This window comes from Rhinolophus sinicus, chromosome 3, assembly GCF_057876585.1.
Source record: "Rhinolophus sinicus isolate RSI-liver-muscle chromosome 3, RSI-T2T, whole genome shotgun sequence".
NCBI lineage: Eukaryota > Metazoa > Chordata > Mammalia > Chiroptera > Rhinolophidae > Rhinolophus > Rhinolophus sinicus.
In genome coordinates, this window is record NC_142503.1 from 154,029,120 (window position 1) to 154,053,317 (window position 24,198).

The 24,198-nt window shown below is 36.2% G+C and overlaps 1 protein-coding gene across 5 annotated transcripts in view; it reads right to left on the reverse strand.

Moving 5' to 3' along the window:
* VPS13C (vacuolar protein sorting 13 homolog C) overlaps positions 1-22,131 on the reverse strand; it is a 170,011-nt gene extending 147,880 nt beyond the window's left edge. For 3 of the 5 annotated variants that reach the window (XR_016020863.1, XM_088797260.1, XM_088797259.1), the window contains exons 1-5: positions 21,944-22,129; positions 7,952-7,995; positions 6,535-6,577; positions 3,103-3,198; positions 1,608-1,709 (exon numbers count right to left, since the gene is read on the reverse strand). Coding sequence is in view for 4 of the 5 variants with exons in the window: in XM_088797260.1 (XP_088653386.1) it covers positions 1,608-1,709; positions 3,103-3,198; positions 6,535-6,577; positions 7,952-7,995; positions 21,944-22,043 (385 nt within the window). In the remaining variant the exon portion in view is untranslated. Of the gene's footprint in view, positions 1-1,607; positions 1,710-3,102; positions 3,199-6,534; positions 6,578-7,951; positions 7,996-21,943 lie in introns of all 5 variants that reach the window. The other 2 variants (XM_088797257.1, XM_088797256.1) reach the window with 2 other exon arrangements.
* Positions 22,132-24,198: the final 2,067 nt, after the last annotated feature.

Below are 24,198 nucleotides of genomic sequence, written 5' to 3' on the forward strand. Positions count from 1 at the left end.
TTTATCATCCAACAAGCTACAATTATCATATTACATAAGCCTCACAGTCCTATTTACATAAACTTAATACTGCAGATGTTCATCCCAATAGATGTATCAAATCATCCTTAATAGCCTCTCTGCCAGACCCAAACATACGCGTATAAGTTTCCTCAGCATCGATAACCCCGCAGTCAAAATCTCATACGCCCTCAATATAAAATGTATAGCAAGTATCATTTTGCCAATTAAGCTGTCAACTACTAAAACAGGAAAGATTATACCACGTCTTTTTCTTACAATTCACTAGAAACACTAGAATATTTTTTAAGCAATAAGTGTTATTTCCATCCAAAAAATGAAAAGACTTTGGGGTTTGTTTCTCAAAAGGGAAACTATAACTTAATAATATATATTATAAATGATGAGTATATAATTATATGTTACATCAAGATATCTAAGTATATGTCAATATACTTATTGATGAATATATAATTATATATGTGTGTGTTAAGAAAATATATTGAATCTAAACTGTATCAAGAAAAAAATGAAATTTTAGTGCTCTTCAAGTCTCCTCATTTTTATACTGCCGTGTTGCCCCAAAAATAAGACCTAGCTGGACCATCAGCTCTAATGCGTCTTTTGGAGCAAAAATTAATTTAAGATCCAGTCTTATTTTAATATAATATAAGACCCGGTCATATAATATAACACCAGGTCTTATATAATATCATGTAATGTAATGTAATGTAATGTAATGTAATGTAATGTAATGTAATGTAACATAATGTAATATAATATAACACTGGGTCTAATATAATATAATACAATACCAGGTCTTATATTAATTTTTGCTCCAAAAGACACTTTAGAGCTGATGGTTTGGCTAGGTCTTACTTTCAGGGAAACACGGTAGTCCCACATATACTAATTAACCAAAAATGAATAAAAAGAAATAATCACACTGAATTGTCATAAAATGAAACCATTCCCACCTTACTTTATTTGGCACATAAAAGTCATAGAAATAAAGAAAACTTTTCATAAAAACATAGAATCTTAAGCTTAGCAAATACTAAATATGCTTGAGTATAAAAAGAGAAGGGGACAAAATGTTAGGCTTTTTTAATTTCTTCTATTAAGATTGCCTCTGTAAATTAAGTATTTTAGTAACTTTGTGTAAAAGAATCAATAATTCTGTGTAAGAGAAAATCCTTGGGGCAAAGAGAAATGAATCACTGATAAAGAATTTCAATGAGCAAGCTATTTTTTAAGAGAAATTTCTTACTGATTCAATTAAATGTCAGCAGCTTAAGCTAGGAAAAGAAATCTTATGTATAAATATGTCTGTCATTTCTAATTTAACATTTGCCATACCTTTTAAGACAGACCAAAGACAAATGCCTTAGCAGTGAGAGAAAACAATTACAGAAAAAGGCAATGACTCCTAAATATGAAGCATTAAAATATTTATAATCAATATTTTGAAATATGATTTTAAACGAAGATTCTTCCTTTGGAACTATAGCTTAGAAAGGTTTATGAAAGCTTTCTCTTTACAGTGCATTAAATATATCTGAAATATAGGTATATCTAAGTTTATCTAAAACATAAATTTACTATACCTTTCTCTGCTGCTTTTTGAAGGGCTTCTTCAATTCGGGATAACTCTTTCTGTTTAATATCTTGCAAAGATTTTTCTTCTTTTTCAGCATCATATTTAATACCTAAAAATATATAGTTAATTCGCAAATAAAGAAATGCAAATAATAAACAAATACGAAAAGTTCAGCCTCGTGATTGTGTATGTATGTGTAATGTAATTCAGTTTTCTATAAATCAAAGAACAGCTGCACTCCAGAAGTTTTACAAAAAGTTTAAACACAAATGATTCCTATTTATTTACAAAGCTGACATCAAAAAGGAAAGGAGGGAAGAAAGGAATTAAAAGGGAGAAAGGAAGATATGAAAAAGAGTAAGAGGGGAAAAGTATGAGTAAAAAAGTAAAGGGGAGAAACAGAGGGAGGGCAGAAAATTTCCAGTTATTATGTTTGAGTGGTAAAATTCTGAGTAACTATCAAAAAAATGTAATATCCAATATCAGCTGTTATCAATGTAGACCGATAAAAAAGACTTTTAGAAAGTAATTCAAGAACAGGTATCAACCATCAGGAAATATACATGTCCTTTTTATTTAGTAATCTCATTTCTGATAACAGATCCTAAGGAAATAAAACTAAAGAATAAAAAGAGATATCTATAAGGAGGCATTTATAATGTTCACTCTAATAGCAAAAAACAGTAGGCAGCCCACAACGGAGTATCATACAGCCTTTCAAAATTCTCACTATCACCATAAAAACTGTGAAATGTATCAAAAATATATATATGTAAAGTGAAAAAGCCAGATCCATGTTATATGCATAATGTGATACATGCTACATCAAATCAAGTATGTATATGGTAAAGACTGGAAATAAAAATAAAAATTATGTTTGTTCTATGATTGAGAAAATATAAGTAATTTTTCCCTAAAGTATCCCAACTTTTGTTAACATTATATTGTTCTTGTAAATGAAAAAAACATTAGTAATGAAAGTTATTACTTAAATAAACATCAGCTTTAAAATATTCATTAAAAATTAAGATACTATAATTTATAATGAAAAATTACCTATTTTATACACAGTTTTGAGACAACACTCACTCAAAATCAGAAGCAACAAAATGAGGGGAAAAAATTTCCAATCTTGAAATCTGTAGATTAACATCATTTTTTAAAACTTAAGTCTATTTCATTCCCTGAAAATAAGTCTGCCTGATGTATCTCAACTTAATATGAAGGCTTAGTTGCAACATAATTATTCACACAGAATAGAATAAATTTAACAAGTGGTTGAAATTATGCTTTCCAAAAATAACAAAAAATTATTTTACATTCAAATGTGGCAACACATATGTGGGTGTATATGTAAAATGTATGGATATATGTGCATAATGCATATGATTAGTTCATCTAAATTATCTTCTATTTTACTAAACATATTAAAATAGTTAACCCAGGTAACAATTTAATTTCACTCTGATATTACTAAATGGTTACAACCTAAAATAACATACTTGTTCCTGGAACAATAAGCAGGTATAATCCCTCTAGAGTCGCAACAACTGCTTCTCCATAAAGGTTCTTCCAAGGAATCTTCAAAGTTAATTTATCTGAAGAAACATAATTTTAACCTTAAATTCTTATTTGACTGCTCAAGAAGACACACATTTTTCATTTCCATTAAGAGAAAAAGCATAACAAAATAACAAAACCCTTCATGCATATAGTAGGTATATCACTCAGAGAAAACTCGAAAAAACTCCAACACTAAAGTTTACAAAGATCTTTTCCATTTCCATATTACTTTACTATCAGAAGTGACTATTCACACTGTGCTTTATACTTTTCAAACTTTTTGGTAACTATTATTTTATTTAATACTCCCAAACTGTAAGAAGAATGAGGCAGCTCTTATTCCAACTTTTTAAAAAAAAGGAAACTCAGTCCCAGAGAGGTTACATTAATTGCCTAAGTCCACTTAAGTCATCAGTGAAGATACTGGAAGCAGAAGTGGGGCTCTTCCTCATCCAAGACTTGGCTGATGGTCTGAATCTGTACATACTGTTCTATACACACCAACAACTACATCTCTATAGCTCAACTGTAAAACAGTATCTGTACAAGACCCCAGGAATTGAAGCAGAAACACGAGGAAGAGTACCAAAGAAACAGAACTCTGACAGTGTGCCAGCTGCTACAATTGGAAGAGGCCAGCACTGAAGGCGCGTGTGTTGTCTTATGACTAGTATTATGAGTTACAGGCAGTTCAGACAAGTTATATCCAAAGTTCTACTTATAAATCACTTGAAAGACAGAATGTTGTCTCTTAGAAACAATGGTGTTAATATCAGGTCCTTCAGAAACTGTCAAAAATTTTTTCACTCATAACATAGATGAACTATGGCCCTAACTGTCACTAAGCCAAGTTTGGGGTTTTATGGGAAAAGGCTATGCAGAGCAGGAAAGATCAGATAAAAAGGGCATACTCTCATTTAAATTTTGAAATGGGCAAAATCTGTCTTTGATATCTTTCCACATTTCTTTCTTTACTCTTTTCCCAGTCTTTTTCCATGTCTCCAGGGAGCCAATGGCCCAATCCAGCCTCAAAAGTACTAAAGCCATTCTATCCAAACCTTTTCTAATCCCCAAAGTTTTCCATATTCCAAAACAAATTACCTTGTCTCATCACAACTTAAAAAATATTCTATAAAAACTATGATTCTTTCAGTGTTGCTGATCAAGACACTTCAGAGAACTGAATCTGATTCAACTAAATCACGCCAGTATGTGAATGAATGACTAAGCAACTTATATCACCAGAATCACTGGTACTTATAAATAAAGATGCTCAAAGTTCAAAGAACTGTTAAACAGTATAATAAGCTAAAGGGAAAATAAAATAATGCAATGTAAATGAGGCTATTTTGATTTACCTGGATGGCTATGTAGGAAAGCCAGTTTTACCTGGGAATTCATTTTCAGGGTTAAAATCTCAAATTACTTCTCCACTTAAATTTTTATTTTTCTTCAGCTTGTAAACCTAATGAGATTCTTAAATGGCTCCCATGTCAGGGAGTCTGGAGGTAATGCCAGTATACTTATGGATCATTTCTAACTCTGATGATTTTCTAGTGAGTATCAACTATATTTGTAACAGATACTGTTTAGGTATAATTATCTCATCAGCTCCTAAAAAAAACTGATCTGATTGCCTTCTTGGTGAACATGAGAGTGAAAAAGTGAGAAATACTCCTTTAACTAGCATACCAAAAAGGGACTGTCCCCTAAACCTTTTCTTCTCTCAATTTATCCTAACCCATTATCCGCCTATCCTTCATTATCCTGAATTCCACTGGAATTCAGTTAGTTATATTATTGCCTCCCTTTTATAGATCAAGAAATTTTTTTAATTTTTAAGTAAAAGGATAATCCAGGAGTACCCACAAATAAGTCTAGCTCTTAGAAACCAAAACATTCTTGAGCTTACTTAGCCACACTGACTCTAGAAGGAGAGGTGTAATATTTCAACCTAACAGAAATTTAATAACTAATGCAAATGATCCATAAACCAAAAAAAATAGATATAAAGAAAATACATTTTACATCCTTATAGGTAAAGGGTCTCTCATAATTCAATGAGTAACCCTAAATGAAGCCATTAAATTCTTATAATACTTTAAAAGCAAAAAGAACACTTTCTGAACACTTTAGAAAACTCTTCCAAAATATAAATCTAGTTGTAATTAACATAAAGAATAATGTAAAAGTTCTTTACTTAAATATAACTTATATAATACCGTGGGAATGTGATTTCAACACTCGGTGCAAATTTTAGATCTCTATAACTTCCTTGATCTATTCATCCTTGCCTTTCCCGCAGCTATTTGTGTAGTCACATATATACCATGTATGAATAAATATCTCAGAGGTAACAAAATGAATGAATGGTTGTAACTTCACTCTAGGATTTCAATTAAGCATGTAGGACAACAACAATACTTATAGAAGACTACTGAACATCACCACCTCACACAACACAAGGCTCTGTATAACAGACAAACAAAAAACAAGATGAGGTGTACCCTAGGGATGCTTTCAATCTAAGACAGTATCTCCTATTTCAATAGACAAAAACATGAAAATATTACTTTATGTGACTTTATATCTATCACATATAGGTGAAAGAAAGTGGACTCAAGCAGAAGTATTCAAGTAACTACTAAGAGATGCTGGAATAGCAAAAGACAATGCCTTCCGTGAATACAAAATAAGGAGTGAAAAAGGAAAGAGATGTGATGAAGTAGTAAGGTGATGGAGGTGGATGGGGACATAAGTAAAAATTCTAAAGTAAGAGTAAGTCATCTAGGGTTGCAATTTATATTTTAAAAAGTAAAAACCAGGTAGTATGGACTAGTTGAGAGGACTTTGTAGATTAAACTTCCTACTGAAAAATTTCTTCAACAAAGATGTACGTTTAGTTATAGACAATCTTAGTGTGTAAGAGTTTAGCTGCAAAGACTTTCTACTTACCAAAACACATCCTCCATACCACATTGCTGCATAATATATCAAGTGAAATGCTTGCATAAAACATGAAGGAAATAAGCTACACTTAACTTTTGTGTACTCGAGTTTGCAAATTACACTACTTTCACATATAAAGAAAAAGCACACAAAATTTGCTTAGCAATTTTGAAAATTAAGATAATATTTTGTGTGGCAGAACCAAAGCCTAAAAAATATCACTGCAGTTCAAATATCCTTCCATTTTAGAGGGTAATTCTCTACCCTATTGTCTTAGGTTCAGAACTCCAAAAGCTATAATCAACATAAGCCAAAAAAATCACATTTTTGTTCAAGCTGAAAAAGATATTGATTAAATGAAACTGGAAAAATAAAAACTAAAACAACTAAAAATAGCTCAGCTGAAGAGTAGAAGTACTTACCAATTTGGCCAGCCTTGACTTTAAAAGGAACATCCAATTCACTCTTCAGCAGTAAGAAAAATGTAAAGGACATTTTAAATTATTCAGACCCTCAAAAATTGCCTTGTATCATTTAAATACACAATCATCTCTAAGGAAAAACATGAAACAAATTTTCTGTATTTGAGTAACTCATAAAGGATTATATTATGTTTTATGCCTGAGTTTATATTAACTTTGACTTTGAAGAAATAATTCACAAGAGAAGCAAAATTGTAAAAAGAAATAGAGTCTGTAGTTAAAGAAAATAATTGGGTAAACTGGTGGTTTTAATAAATTAAACCAAGCCAGATGGAAATTCCATGAACTTTTAAAATAATAGATAGACACTGTTTATCTGAAATAGTAGAACACGAAAATGAAGACTCTTTTCATGTAAATAAGTTGAAAACAATAACTAAACAATTTTCTCTCAAAAAAAATATTTAGTAAGTGAATAAAAAAATCTTAAAAGGCAGATTCCCAATATATAATTTACCAACTTAACATTTACTTTAGATAAGTTACTGACAAGTACTAATCAATAATAAAATTTCACTTTCTAGATACCAAACCGCCAGAAAGTGCAAATAACTCTTTTTTATGCACAGTGTACTAAGCGATAATTAATATGTACAATGATCACTTGAGTCTTTAGAATTATTAAAAATTAAACCAATCGTGGGAGCATTTTGTGTATAAGGCTCTCTCTAATAACAAAGTTCATCATGCAGAAATCCAACCAGAAGTCAAAGATAGGATTATAAAACATACGGTAGATTAGAAATAGGACCTATTAATTAAAGAGTAAATTCATTCTTAAGTGATTTTATGAACTTAAATTAAGTCCAATATATTATCTAAAGCTTAACGGGAGGCAGGGAATGGGGAAGATGGGGAGAGTGTTGTTTTGTTTGTTTTCAGCTCAACAGTAAATGACACAAATTACTTTCTGGACCTAGAGTCCAAAAAAATCTTTTACCTCTTAATATTACCATAATATTATAAGACTATATTGTCAACATAGTTCCAAAAATATAATTATTCATTAGATAAATGTTTCAAATCATGCCCTTATTTACTTGAAAATATGTAAAAATAATTCTGAAGAAAACTTTTTCAGTAAGACAAATGTCTACTACAAAGGTATACATTCAAATTAGACCAAAGAAAAACATTCCATTTCCCGAGATACTATTTTGATTATTAGGAAAAAAGATAATTTCCAAACCTTTAATCTCAGATTTTTCTACAACAAATAGTTAAACAAGTTTCTTTGAATAACTAATCATTTTATCTGGTACCTGGTACCAGATACCTAGTAACCAAGGGTTTCTAAGAGCTTACCAAATTAAAGGAATCAACATAGTTAAAAAAAGAAAAAAAATTTAAGACTTACCAGAGCATTTTCTTTTATCTGTAGATTATCTAATGCCACATTACCTTAAAAAAAAAAAAAAGAGGAAAAATATAAACATACCAATAAGTACAATCTGTCATAATAACTACCAAACACTATGCTAAGTGCTAAGAAGATAATAGTGAGCAAAGGAAACCTAAGAACCTAAGAAGCTCCTGACACAAGAGTTGCTATATATGGACAAGAATTATTAGTTGTAACATACTTTAGGTTATCACAATGCAAAAGAAATTACAAAATATTTAAACTACTTAACATTTAAATACACAATGAGAAAGAATTTAGAGACCTTCAGGCTGAAGAAATTAACAAAGTAGCCATCATTTTGAATAATTAAGCCAAATACTCAAAAGAAGGACACAAAGAGATGACTACTAGAACAGATCAATTATCCTATAAACAAGGATCCTTTCCTTAATTATGGTATCAATGAACATTTTCTACAGGAATATGGTTTTAGTCTTTTAAAACTCCAAACATCCTACCTTCCCAATGGTTATTGTTTATGGTTCTAAATTTTCATTAATTAGTGCAACTTTTCTTAAATCTAGTCAGATATTAAGCTATAAAAACTAAAGCCGGGGGTGACCGGTTAGCTCAGTTGGTTACAGCGTGGTGCTACCGTATTTCCCCGAAAATAAGGCCAGGTCTTATATTAATTTTTGCTCCAAAAGACGCATTAGGGCTTATTTTCAGGGGATGTCTTTTTTTTTTTTTTTTCATGTACAACAATCTACATTTATTCATTTATTCATGTACAAAAATCTACATTTATTCAAACACAATCATGTCATCTCCTTCTGGAACATCATCATAACTCTCCAAACCCCGAATTCCGGCTTGAATTTCTTGCGACTCCATTTCCTATAGAACCATTGGCCCCAATCTCTCATGTCCAGCAATAGAGCTGTCCTTAAATGAGCACTTCTTGTCCACGTAGCCTGCTCGCAGTGCATTGGCAACACAGCTGTCAGTGATTTTATCCCATGAATTCTTCACCCAAGTCACGACCTCTTGCAGGCTAGGCTTCACAAAGTTTCCACGCTGATTTCTCTCCATTCTATTTTCAATGTAGTCATTGATTTCCATGCGCAAATGGTCCCTGAATGGCTTCTTTATCAATATCAAGAGTCTGGAGATAGGCAGTCATTCCTGTGGGAACCATTACTTGATCTATTCTTCTCTCTGCAAGGAAGTTCTTCATGTCGTTAGCGCGGTGAGGGCTGGCTGAATCCCAGACTAGCAGACCTCTTTGGCCACCTCGCTAAACAAGTGGCAGCATTAAATCGACCCACTTCCTTATAACTGCTTGTGTGCGCCAGGCTTTTCCAGTTTCAAGAACATAAATGCCTGAAACACGTTCAACCTTCTCTTTCTTGCCCTTAGTGATGATCAGAGGTGGGGCTTTCTTTCCATCCAGACGAATTGCCAAAATACAGGTAACATGTGCACTTTTGTAACCAGAGGAGGGAATGTAGATTGACGAGGCACCCCTCTGATCAATTGTCATTTGAGATGCTTGGCCCATAAACACTGCAATTTCATCCAGAGCAATCATGTTTGAGAGTTGGTATTTAGAAAAGTCGATGCCATCAACAAAGGACTTGAATGCAAGTGCACGTTTAATAACTTCAGTATCTTCCAGCTTGAACAGTGTTGTCGATCTTACAGACAGTTCATACGGTATCGCTGAAGGAAGCCATCCAGCCAGTGTTGTGATGCTTTGAATTCTTCTGGGGATATTTCTAACTGTAGTGCCATTGCAAGGGCAAATGTTTGAATATCAGCCCTGCGCACAACCAAAGCCTTTGCTCTCCTGTCAGCAATCCATTCACAGATGATGTCTTCCAGCTCAGGAAATAATGGTTGCCCACCTGAGACACACTGCGCTTCTTAGCATTTCCCTCGTCCACCAGTTGCCGGAGGTTATCGTACTCTGCTCGCCATTTTCAGACCATTCGGAGATCCAACTTCTTCTCTTTGCAGAAAGCCGCAAGATTCTTGCCCCGGGAGTCCTCCACGATTCCTTTCTTGTACTGAACTGAATAGCTCTTTCTTTTTGCCCTCATCTTGTCTGGGAGTCAAAATATTATTCCCTTTAATTCTACCATTAAATCAAGTGTTAATTGAAGACTTACAAGACCAGAGTGACAACAAAAATGATGACAGTTAAGAATGATGGTCCACATAAAAGCGAAGAAAAATTTCAGGCACCAAAATGCAGAAAACGTTTATTTCACGAGTGCATTAAGTACGACCTTTACAACATACGACGTATTGAATTATGAAGATTCATATTAGACACAACCACGTCCGTTCGTTATCAGTTGTGCACATTATTCGTGCATTGTGTCTGTACTCTGACTGGTCGTTCGGCAATAAGTCTCGAGTTCATCTGTTTACATAGGTGTTTACCTCTCATCTAAAGGTACCCGCTTGGTATTTACAAATACTTAATTAGAATTTATATTATCATTTAAGTATTAATGTCAATATTATTATTTATTATATTTATTATGCATTAATGTTATTTTATAATTCAGTACATCCGTCGTGTGTTGCAACAGACGTACTAAATGCGTCCATCTGGCTGTCCATTTGGCTGACAATCTTAACTGAGGCTTATTTTGGGGGTAGGGTTTATAGTATGAGCATCCTGAAAAAAATCTTGCTAGGGCTCATTTTCCGGTTAGGTCTTATTTTCAGGAAAATAAGGTAATAACACCAAGGTTGCTGGTTCGATCCCCGCATGGGCCCCTATGAGGCTGCGCCCTCCTAAAAAAAAGAACTAAAGCCATATCGATACTGTTACATGACTCAAATTTTAAGTACTGTACCTATATTTTATTTGTTGGTATACCATACTTATATATTCTTGCTTACATAAAAATTTAAACAAAAGTTTTCATTTCATTTAAATTCTCTAAAGGTTAATAAAACTAGTTTCAACATTAAATGTAAGCATAAATTATTCAGTTACACATTTTCTTAATCACTCATAACATATCTGTATTTTTAAAAGTACTATGCTTCCTATGCTCTCCACAAATATTTTTCAATCAAGTAATTTTTTCCTCATAGTATGCTGGAGTGAATTTAAAAGTATATTTAATTTTATTACGACATTGTTAAAGATTTGCCTTTCCCCAGATCTCAGATTTATTCAAACAAACATTTATTAAGCACCTACTATGAGTTAGGTGCTGGAAAGAGAGAGATGACTAGAACGACATCCCTGTTATTGAGGAGCTCAGAGCCTAGTAAAGGAGACTAAATTTCTAAAATGTAGGAAATATTCTATTGGCATTCCAATAGAAGAGTACACAAGATACAAAGGAGGAACCACCTAACTCTGCCTAGGCTAGAAAGGCGAGGAAATATTTACCAGATGGATAAGAAAAGAGGGCAAACAGACATGAATGAGTAAGACACATTTGAGAAACCACATGTGGTTTGGTGTAGCTGGAAGGTGTGAGAAAAGAATAGGAGATAAAGTCAGAAACGTTGGCAGGGGACAGACTAACAGAGTTTTTAGGAGGAAAAGTTCAGACTGGTCACAACAGAGAAATGAAATATGTATAACAAGGATGACAAAATCAGAGCTATATTTTAGAACCATTACTCTACTAACCTCAGAATAACCATGGACCTGTCCAAACAATTTAGCTACAAGAATATTGCAATTTTGGTTATAATAGCAGAAAAGATGGATGGTTGGGCAGGACGGAAGGGAGGTTAAGACCTAAAAAACTGTATGTCCACAAAGAAGGCATAAATCGTCATACATCCATAACACAGAGCAAAAAAAAGTAGACAGACATGGAAAAATATTCACAAAACATTAAGTTATTGGGGCTGGCCCGGTGGCTCAGGCTGTTAGAGCTCCATGCTCCTAACTCCGAAGGCTGCCGGTTCGATTCCCACATGGGCCAGTGGGCTCTCAACCACAAGGTTGCCAGTTTAATTCCTCGAGTCCCGCAAGGGATGGTGGGCTCCGCCCCCTGCAACTAAGATTGAACACGGCACCTTGAGCTGAGCTGCCTCCCGGATGGCTCAGTTGGTTGGAGCGCGTCCTCTCAACCACAAGGTTGCCGGTTCGACTCCCGCAAGGGATGGTGGGCTGTGCCCCCTGCAACTAGCAACGGCAACTGGACCTGGAGCTGAGCTGTGTCCTCCCCAACTAAGACTGAAAGGACAACAACTTGAAGCTGAATGGCCCCTCCACAACTAAGATTGAAAGGACAACAACTTGACTTGGAAAAAATCCTGGAAGTACACACTGTTCCCCAATAAAGTCCTGTTCCCCTTCCCCAATAAAATCTTTAAAAAGAAAAAAAAAACATTAAGTTATTTAGAAAGGTTAAAGAATACCCAGCTTGATCGAATTTAAAAATTATACACACACAGAAAACAAACAACTGTAAGACACCATAATGATCACAGTGGTCACTTCCATACAGTAAAGTTCATTTTCTATGTATGTGTATATTTTAAATTTTCTAAAATAAGTTGTTGAAAACTGCAATAAAACGAGAGAAAAAGCCTCATAAATGGGAAAAAAAATACTACAGCGTTATAATAGAAAGAAAAATAAAAAAATATAGGCAGTTGGGCAGCTTCTACAAAATGCTGAAGAGAAATTAAAACCTGAAATAGGGAGTAACTTCAGGGTCAAATAGATGGTTTAAGAGTAAAAAGTTATTTTGTAGGTAGAATTGACTAAAATGTTATCAATAACCAAATGTGGGGATAATAGTCACAGAAAACTGACATGCGTTTGGAAATTGGAAAAAAATTCCTTAAGTATCATATCTACAAAAATTATATAAATTGGGCCGGCCCGGTGGCTCAGGTGGTTGGAGCTCCGTGCTCCTAACTCCGAAGGCGGCCGGTTCGATTCCCACATAGGCCAGTGGGCTCTCAACCACAAGGTTGCCGGGTTCGATTCCCGCAAGGGACAGTGGGCTGTGCCCCTGCAACTAGCAACAGCAACTGGACCTGGAGCTGAGCTGCGCCCTCCACAACTAAGATTGAAAGGACAACAACTTGACTTGGAAAAAAGTCCTGGAAGTACACACTGTTCCCTAATAAAGTCCTGTTCCCCTTCCCCAATAAAATCTTTTTTTAAAAAAATTATATAAAGTGGAAAAATATTCCTGGATTTAATTCTTGTAGACAATGAATTACAAAAAAATTATAATTGGGAACTCTATTCAAATTGAAAGAAATGATCTGCACGGATGCTAGTGCATATCTGAAGCAATTCAAACTAGTTTAACAAGATCTAAGGTCCATATGGAGACTTGCAAACTTGCTCATAAATTTTGACTGTTCTACCCAGTGATTCTCAACTAGTGGCTCAAGTGTCACTAGGAGTGCTCAGAAGTAATATGCATTAGATATGAAGCATTTTTTAAACAATGTTAAGACACTAACATAATGTGTATAAAATATAAATGTCTTTATAAAAAGTGGGCTATTTCTACTTCAGTGCCACTTTGAATCTTTAATGAATAGATGGTATTTAAGATGTGAAATACTGAAAACCAGAAATATGGCTAACAGAGTTAAACAAGTATATTTACAAAAATAGACAAAAAGATATTGCTAGGCATTAGGATTAAGGATTTTTTTATTAATACTTTCCAGTATTCTAGTTTTTATAATATTCAGATATTACTTTTATGTTAAAATTACTATACAAATTGTAATTAGAAATGGGGAACAAAACAAAGGTAAATTCTAATGCCTATATGACCTCAATATGTTTTTATAAATTCCTTCTGTATCTAATATCTACCTTACCTATAAACACATAAGAAAAAGATCTATTTCTGCAACTTAGCGTCCAGCAAATGCATATTTCTTCTCTGAAAAACATGAATGTTATCTAACAGTAAATATAACTATGAAGTAAGAATGATATATTCTATAAATTATTTGCACTGAAGGAGGAGCCACTAGTCCTAATACAAAGAAAAAAGGAAGAATAGAAGCATATTTCAGATTAACACCAGGGTAAAAGTGCATTCATTCAACCAGTAGATGACTGCCTTATCTAGCTAAGGCACTGTGCTAACAAGTACTCTTCCACTGAACTACATGCTTTTCTGCAGATACATATGTAGGAGTTTTACTGTCTATCCTACGAATGTCAGAAATTCTGTTTAAATAAAAGTAATTTATAAGCCTAAGATTAAAGCAGACCCCTTCTTAAATAATACCAACCATTTTATATTTAACTGAATACTGACAAAAAAGTTAAGATTTAATTTTCCATTTCTACATCAAGATAACATGATTTCACACACATGCAAGTAACTTTACAGCTATAGCCAGATTACCTGGGCTAAGAACAGAGAGGGGTCATAAGAAGTTCCTGGAAACCTGGAGGAAGGGTAAATATTTGTGTCTAATCTTTAGAAGAAAAAAAAAGGGAAACATGACTAATAATTGGAGATAGGTAAACAACTCGGCCAGCAAGTAAGGCCTTAAAGCCAATCCCACAATCAGGTGTCTCTACTCCTATGAAGTTCCAAAGAGACCAGTGACAGACAAGTGAGGAAGTTCTATGAATTGACTTCCTTCTGTGGTGGACTGACAGGCCCAAAGGATGAGAGTAAGCAATAAGTTTAGTCTGTGCTTCAGAAAAAAGGTTTCTGATTTTGATCTTTATGATTCTCAGTAATAAACTAGAAACATTTTGGATGAGCACACATGGCTACAGTCACACATAAAAGCTTTAAAACTAATCCTGAAGTATATTTTAGGAAGTACCTTAAAAGGCTAAATCCTGGATCAAAATTCATCTAATAATCTTTACTAATGAACCAGAAGATGGAAATGAAAGTATATCCATTAAAGCAGCAAATGACACCAAAGTAAGCAGAGTTGAAGTCATCTCAAAAAAATATAATAAAAAACAAATGGTTGTTAAATTATAGAAAACAACCAAGTTAGTATATTTATGAATAAAAATCAAATGGTACTGGCATAATATGCTACAAGCCTACCTAAGTCTAAGAATGGCTTTTAAAATACATATAGCCTACAAAATAAATGTAAGAAGTATAGTGCTGCTGTTAAATACCTCCAGTCAGAAATAATCCATCTGAACTTTCACAGTGTAGCTGTACCTTTCTTATGGCACTTAACTATATAAATCCGCAACCTGATTTTCCTCATAGTAAATGCTCAATGAATATCAACTTAATAGATTTAGAATGCACTTCATACTGGGGTAGAAACAACTACAAAAAGAACATAAATCTTTATATTTTAGACAACACTTTCAGATCTACAGCATTCCTGGATCCTCACAGCCTCCTGGTGAAGAAAGCAGAACATACATATTAAGCAAAAGAAACTGGGGCTTAGAGATGTGAAATGACTAGACTAAGAAAACTATGTCAGCCTAGTAAGTGACAGAGCCAGGCTCACATGTTCTGATGCCCAATGCTAAGTTCAGAACATCACACTATCCTCCCATAGAACAGAACACAAAGAGTAGAGATTTTTAATTCAGAAGATAATTCTATCTCCCTCGGGGAGAAAAAAACACCATACAATAATTAGACTCAGCACTGACAAGCCTTTGTAGTTGCTGGATCCAATTTTGGTCTTTGCATTTTTAAAATGTGAAGAAATCCAGGAACAAAAAAGGTAACTAAAATCAGTACAACTAACAAGAACATAAGCAGCAAGGTTGGATAGTCAAGATTTATGTTAGGGGCCGGCCCGGTGGCTCAGGCGGTTAGAGCTCCATGCTCCTAACTCCGAAGGCTGCCGGTTCAATTCCCACATGGGCCAGTGGGCTCTCAACCACAAGGTTGCTGGTTTAAGGCCTTGAGTCCCGCAAGGGATGGTGGGCAGCACCCCCTGCAACTAAAATTGAACACGGCACCTTGAGCTGAGCTGCCGCTGAGCTCCCGGATGGTTCAATAGGTTGGAGCGCATCCTCTCAACCACAAGGTTGCCAGGTTCAACTCACGCAAGGGATGGTGGGCTGTGCCCCCTGCAACTAGAAAATGGCAACCGGACCTGGAGCTGAGCTGCGCCCTCCACAACTAAGATTGAAAGGACAACAACTTGACTTGGAAAAAAGTCCTGGAAGTACACACTGTTCCCCAATAAAGTCCTGTTCCCCTTCCCCAATAAAATCTTTAAAAAAAAATAATAAGATTTATGTTAGGAGAATCACCAGAACAAAGGATAGCACCACAGTGGAAAACATACAAGCAGGAGATAGTCATTTTAGTACTTTTCAAAAATCTACATTTTCCCAAAAACAAAAAAACAGAAATTCACAAGTTATTACTTAGACCTACTCAGGACCATAAAGATCTTTAAACCTAATCCCCTCTCACTGAGACATGAAGAAATTAAAATCTGAAGAGATTAGGTGGTTTATCCAAAGTAATACAATTTATTTGTGGCAGTGCTAAGAATAGAATCAATGTCTCCTGACTCCTTGGTCAATGTTCTTAATATAAAACATAGATTACTCCAAAACTGTGATTAAAAACAAAAAAATGAACCAACAAACAAAAATGCCATGCCCTAGTACACGAAACTAGCTATGCATATTGTAAAATAATGAAAAAAAACTATGTAGTGCTTTATATTTATTTTTTATTTAGTATTTCCTTTATGTAGCTATTATTATAACATAAACTTTCATTTACGAAAGTATATCAAAATATTCAGAATTCATTTTCCAAGCAAGACAGCTAAAGTAAATGACTGATCAGTTTCTAAATCATAAATCATTTTAATAACTAATGCTTTAATAGAAATTACCGAAGATTATAGTGGTTCATTTCAATTGAATAGAGTTATTCAACCCAAAATAAACAATCTAGACTCCTTTCAGTAAGAGTTGTGACTGTTTTAGGAGGGGAAAGTGGAAGAGAGAGGAAACAATTGACTCTCAACTCTTTCCATTTCCCTACTGAAACAGGAAGCCTTGACAAAGAAAGCTAGAAATCTGCCATGTTACCACTGAACTTTCTTCCTTTCAAGTGCTCTGCAGGGATCTCATAAGCGTGAGTAATAAGTGTGGCAGAGCTTCCGAGAGAATGTGTTACCAAAGTTCCAACTCCCAGTTTTATTTCTAGAAAAGGTGTACATTTTTAACATGATGCTATTTAAATATGTGAAGAGGTGTTTTCAATTTAAATTTTTAAGAATTGCTTTGATTGATAACTGAGCCTAAATGTATAATACATATTGAACTTTTTATTTTACATGCTATAAGACAAGCTAATAAGAAATATGGCCTTCACTACACCAAGTGTTGGATGGGAGGAAAGGACTAAAAAAAATCCTCTACAAGTTTAGAAATACCTACATACTGCTATGTTTTATGTGTCAAAGTAAAAAGAAGCAAAGACACCTGCTTTTTCTTGCATTCTCAACCTACCCCACAGCTACCTATTAAGACAATGTAATGTAATCCAAGTATCACCATGAGGCTGGAATTTATCTTCATTTATCTTGTCATATTTCAAGACAGTGGCTCTTTGCTCACCAGTATTGAGTGAAGAACAAAAGGAAAGATACGTTATTTGACTACCATTCTTTACCATAAAGGCAGAGCATGTGGCAGTGTGACTTACCCAAAAAAGGAGCTCAGGCTGCTCTAGCCTTGTTCAAATCACAGAAGTTTAAAGCCAGAAGAGATGACCTTGTTTAACCCTCTCTTTTACAGATAAGAAACTAATGGTCACCGGTCAGTGACTTGCCAAAAGCCACACACCTAGGCAGTATCAAAGATGGAATCAGATCCCAGGTTTCCTCCTTCCTTATGCTGCTCTGCTCCGACAATATCTGCCAGCTGGTCAAAGAGTGGCAGGGGTGGGGTGAAGGACAGTACAGTAATCAGCATAGGCTCAGCCTGGTTTGAAGAGCTACCAACTCAGAGCATTCCATCTGGCTCCTATTCCTGATCACTGTTGCCTCACCTTACATCCAACACATCACAGTCTCTCTGTAGAGTCAACCTGTCAAATGGAAATGAGAGCAGCAGAATTCTGAATAGAGGGTTTTCCTGCTGACTTTCCACAGTAAATCACTTCAAAAAATCAAACTGACAAAGGTTCTACATTACAACTTTACTTAAACCAAATTGCAAAAGATCTGACGTTGCAACATACCTCTTCAAACATTTGTTACTCTTAAAGCAATTATGTCCTGGACAGACCTCAAATAGCCAAGGGCTGTGCAGTTTATCTCCCGGTAGTAGTTTGTGGAGCAACAAACACCTAAATAAACCTTCCTACCTGCCTAGGCAGCAATATGCCCACCAGGCACTTTTCTGAACCTTTGAAAAACTGACTTACAAACTAGCTGGCAGGTAGTAATATAAATACTGTAAGCGTAAATTCAAACGCAAATAGATTTGGTTTCTTTTAAGAAATTTGTTTGGAAAATAAAAAATGTTTAGCTCTGTAGTGTTAGCTTTATACAAAACTATCACACTACAGCATATGAAAACCCTAAAATCTGAAGTTTCAGAGAAACATACTTATGAAATAAAACAAAGCAGTCCGTTTTTCATCACTCAGGTAGATTTGGTTATCACTATTCCTTCAGTATTAACATTTTAACAATTATAATTACAAAGGATTTTCACATCATTTATCTTACACAGTGTTACTTCTCCATTTTACAGATAAACAGAAGACAGAAACTTAAAGAACGCTTCTCCAATTTAAAGGCCATATCCACAGTACATTTCTGATTCTAGACACTCAAATGACTTTCCCCATCCTTCTCACTCTACAACTATGTTTACTGTGAAATCCACATGCCTATATACATATGACAGCACAGTCTATTTCAAGTTATGTTAACACAACACTTTGACTCTTAATACTATTTCCTGATATCATCCAAGGAAAGATTATGCTTTTTTCTGACATGATCCCTACCAATCATTTATTTCTTAGTTATAAATTTCATGAGGCATACACTTCCTCTATGCCTTTTTTACTTCTCTCTACAACTTGTTCAGCATCCTGAAGTTCTCCTATAAATGTAGAAGACAATCTCAATATTTTCCTTAGACTAAGGTTCCTCCACAAACATTTTGGGCTGGATAATTCTTTGTTGTAGAAAGCTGTCCTCTGCATTGTAAGATGTAGAAATATTCCTGCAATCTACCCACTAAGGATACCAGTAGCATACCTCCAACCCTCAGTGTGACAATCATCTCAGACTTTGCCAAATATCCCCACTTGGGGCAAAATCATCCTGGGTTGAAAATCACTGCCTTAGCCTAGTCAAATACTCGTTAAAAAGTATCAATTTACTATTTGTTTCCAAAGAACAGTAAAATCAGCTGTGTGAAATTTTTACCAGTTAATTCTTCCCTGTCTCAAGATGCAAAAATTTAACAAGGAAAAAAAACTGAGAAAGCCAAACTGTGACATATAAACATTATTTAATAAAGCAAATAGTTTTCAAATAAGATTATATAAAAATTTCAATTCTTTATAAAATTTGTCAACATCATGGATGTTATATCAGCTATTTTATTAAACTATCTTAATATTCCCACTTGTTTACCATAAAAAGTTTAAGATAAATTTATTCAAGAATATTTTCAAAGAATAGAAATAGTCAACTCACATATCTTGCCTTTCTATTTTAATGGAGGAATTAGTGTTATAAATACAATATTCTGAGCAATAACTGTAAAAGTTCATGACTTATAGCTTCCTTTATAACAACCACAACAATAAAAGGCAGCAAAAATTTACAGAAGTGGGACGATTGTACTTCTACTGCATGCAATTCCTGGGGAAAAAAAAATGAGTTTATTTGCTCAGGCCTATCATAAAGTTGATGTTGGCCACTGGCAGAATGCCTTATTCTGAAAGGAAGAAAATTTAGATGAAAGAAAATTTCTTTTCCCACATTTTGCCAAAAAAGAGAGGAGTAAATGAAATAAAAGTATGGCATTTTAATTTCAGTTGTGACAAAGTTCAAAATCCGCAGGCAGCGTACTTCAAATTTTCACAGTGAAAAACATTTACTTTAGAATCAGAGTATTGGCACTGGATGGATACTTAGATGAAACCTACTCCAACCCCTAATTTTAAAGGAAAAATGATTTGGTACAGAAGGAATCTTCCAAGGTATCCATAAACTTTATTTAATTTTTAAAAATGTCTGCAGTAAATAGGGCACAATGTTATAACTTGGGTGATTCTGAGTAGTGATCACTACTCAATAGGAATATTATATTATCTTTTACAAGGTTTTTTTTTTTAAGTGTAAATTAAGATGAAGAAACTAAGGCCCACAAAGATAAATGGCTTGTCCAACACAGCAACCTAGAACCCTGGTTTCCTAAATGCTACTCCAGTGCCTTTTCAGATTTCAAATGTTTACAAACTAGAAGGAATAATTTGTATTATTAGATAGTACTTTGAAAAAAAAAATTTGATCCCTTCAGAAGTCACTGGACATTTAATTCCTTAAATGTCTCCTTCTTTCCTTCTTTCTCTTGCATTATACTTAGTGTGGCGGGCGGTGGCATATAAACAAAGGATATATTGTTGGGCAAACCACACTGAATCAATCAAACGATCAGTAACTTATCAAAAGCAGCCTCCTCCACAATTTAGAACAGAATTCATGGTTTTATTAACAACACTGCCCAATATAAACATATGGTTCACACATGTAATTACAGTTGACCCTTAAACAGGGCAGGTTTTAAAAAAAATCTGTGTATAAATGGATCTCCCTAATTCAAACCCGTTCAAAGGTGAACTGTATAAATTTTAGGTTTTTAAAAAGTAAAAAGAAACGGGGGAATAAATTTTAATAATATATTGCATTCAACCCAATATAATATTATCATTTCAACATATAATCAACATTAAAAATTTTGAGATATTACACTTTCTCCTACTATTTTCAAAACTCGGTGTGTATTTTATACTTACAGTAATCTCGATGCCCACTAACCAAATTTCAAGTGCTCAACAGCCATAGTGGCTAATGGCTTCCCTATTGGACAGCGCGGGTCTATAAACTATCTGTTCACGGAATTAAAAGCAGTTCCATTCATTTGAGTAACTCTTTGGATTTCCCTCCAAACCTGACAAAATTCCCAAGTCTGTTTTAGTTAGGAAGTACCCTCAATGTCCCCAAAGCTTAACGCATAGTGAAAATAACTGAGCTTTTTAACGCGTATGCAAGCATACTACTTACTGCCTCCTTCTGTGCACTTAACCCCTAGGATAGAAACGTTGGCATCAATTCTTCGGCATGTACCTAATTAATGATGTTGGTCTTAGCATGAATTCCTTTCCATCGCTCCAAAACAAAACTTAAAAGTCTCCTTTCTGAGGGAAAAGTACATATGAAAGGGAAAAAAATCACTTTCTCCGAAACTGAGAAGTATTAAGAGAACTCCTATCCACACGCCTTTCGTAATGCTCTTCCCCTGCCCATCCCCTTCCCAAATCCTGCCAACCTAGGGAAGGAAGCCAGCTCCTGGTCGCTATAAAATGCCAAAGAAGATAACTGCGAAACGCAACTCCTTTTTCTTTTTCCTTGATGCCACTTTATTTGAGCGTGTGACCACGCAGCCACCCTCACTCCACGCGGTGCGGCAGCAGAAAGGGTATTTTTATGCAGTGGAACCAAAGGGGCCACACTGAGGGCAGCGAGAGGACCCCATCCCCACCCTGCACCCCAAGGAAGGTAGGGTGTGGCAGGGCAAGGGCTTGGGTCTCAGGGCCGGTCCCCCGGGACCTAGAAGCGACGGAGGCGGGCAAAGACCTCCCAGCGCCCCGCACCTGCCGCCCAGGGAGGGGGCCCCGCCGAGCGCCCTCCCCGGAGGCGGAGTCTCGTGAGGAAGAGGGAGCAGGGCCCCGGCTGGAGCCGGGACGGGGAGCCCGCAGCATGGGCCCCTCAGCCAGCGCCTGCAGTCCGCCGCCGCGCCCTCTCGCTTACCGCCCCAAATGCCCAGCTTCAGCTGAGACTTGTTCAGGTTCTCTACATAGTCCCCCAGGAAGCGGTTCAGCAGGTCCGCGACCACCGACTCCAGCACCATGGTGGGACTGAGGCGGCGGGAGAGGGAGGAGCCGGAACCGCCGGGCGCTGCTGAGGGCGGCGACCCGGCCCGCGAATGACAGCCCCTCCGGCGCAGGCCCGCCTCTGCACCGAGCGCGTGACCCGGCCTGTGCGCAGGCGCGCCGCCGCCGCCCGGGGCCCGGAGGTGCGTGCGTCCCGCCGCAACCTCGGTGCTTCGTGCGAGTCCAGCCGAGGGCGTGAGGAGCGGCGGGAAAGCTGGCTTTGGGTCGTGCCGAGCGGCCTGCACCAAAGGAAAAGGATATTAGCGTAAAGGAGGTTAGGAGTTACTGAGCACAGGGACATCTCGATGGCCGCTCGGCTTGGCGGCCCTCGCCTTCTATTGATCGTGAGTGAGCAGAGCTCAGCCATCTCGGGGGACAGCTTCGCGTCGCCTCCCCAACGGGCGCGGAGCTTCCCAGACCTGGAGTCCATGCTGACCACCTCCTAAGCAACCACCCCTTCAGGTGGAGAGAATAGGAGGCTCCGCACCTTTGTTGGGCGACTTACCAACTCCGCCTGGGGCAAGGTCTCCGCTTTTTACTTCCTGATAACACTTTAATCATTTAAAAGTGGGAGGCTAGGGAACAGAACCGCATTATAAGATGGCAGATAGTACAGGAACTGATCATGCATTTTGTTGTTAACTCATTCTTTTATTCCTTTCTGTTTGATTTCGCTCTTGGTTAACTCAGCCACTTTTTAAACTACCTCATTAACGGAAGTAAAGAACAGAGCGTAGTACTTCCTCTTTTTACTTTACATGTGGGTTACCAGTTATTTGTACAGCGCTTTCTTCCATGCTATCATTGATCTTTAATGTAGCAAGACGTTGAGAACAGGGCTTTTATAATTCAAGGACTTTCTACGTTAGTGAAATATAATTACCTGTTGATAAACCAATTCTCTTTATAGAACTGGGCTTATTTTTTTCTAAAATATATTTCAAAAAGCTGTTGAGATACAAAAACCAAACCTAAGAAACGATAGATTTGTAGTCCCGCGCATTTATTAAATGCTTTGCTACATATTACATCTGAAAAACTGAATTGTTCTTAAACAATTGCTGTAGACTGAATGTGTTTCCCAAAATTCGTATGTTGAATCCTAAACCCCAAGGTGATGGATGGTATTCCGAGGTGGGGCTTTGGGAGGTAATTAGGTAATTGGGCAGAGCTTTCATGAGTGGGAGGTAACCCTAAACAAAGGGACCCCGGAGAGCTCCTACCCCCTTCCACCCTGTCTGTGCAGGCATCTCCAGAAGACTGAACAGGGAAGTAGGCCCTCACCTGACACTGAATTGGCTGGCACTTTGATCTTGGACCTCCCAGCCTCCAGAAATTAAAGATAAATTTGCATTGTTTTTAAACCACCTAGTCTATGGTATTTTGTTACAGCAGCCTGAAAGGACTAAGAATCAAAAAAGAAAAGTCATTTCTTAAATTCAAAGTCCACTGGAGAAGAAAAAAGTCTAAATGCCTATAATTGGTGTTGTGTAAAATGGATATAAAAGAACCAATACTAACCAGTACTATCAATATCCACTGTCAACCTCCACTCCTGCACACAGAAAATAAATTCTTAACCATTTGTTTTTCCTAGCTCAATCACCCTGACAAAATACCTAGGAGGCACTTTGCACTTCACTCACCATCCACAACCAATTAACAGCTAAGCCTGTCTGTTCTGCTCTTGCCATATTTCCTAAATTCTCTTTATGTCTCACCTGGACCATGCAATCACCTAACTGGCCTCCTGGCCTTCAGTTTTCCCTTCTCCATCCATCTGCACACTGCCACCGAAACTATTTTCCCAAAGCACAGGTGAGCTCAGGTTCATCACCTGCTCAAAAACACCCAGTAACTTCCTAGTATTCAGAAAGCCCTCTTCAATCTCCCCAAGTTGTTTGTAGTCCACCTCTAACAGACCCTCTCTCCTTGTACACTCTCACCAACTAGCACTGAGGGGAATGCAAAAAAACTATATTAAGTTCTGGTTGGGACAGTCTCATGTACCATAAAAAGTTTAGAAACAATGCAAAGATACATGAATAACAGTGCAACATGACATGAAAGATGCCACAGGCAGAATAAAATGGTCAAGCAAATGGAACAGAGATATAATCTGGTTGGAGAAGT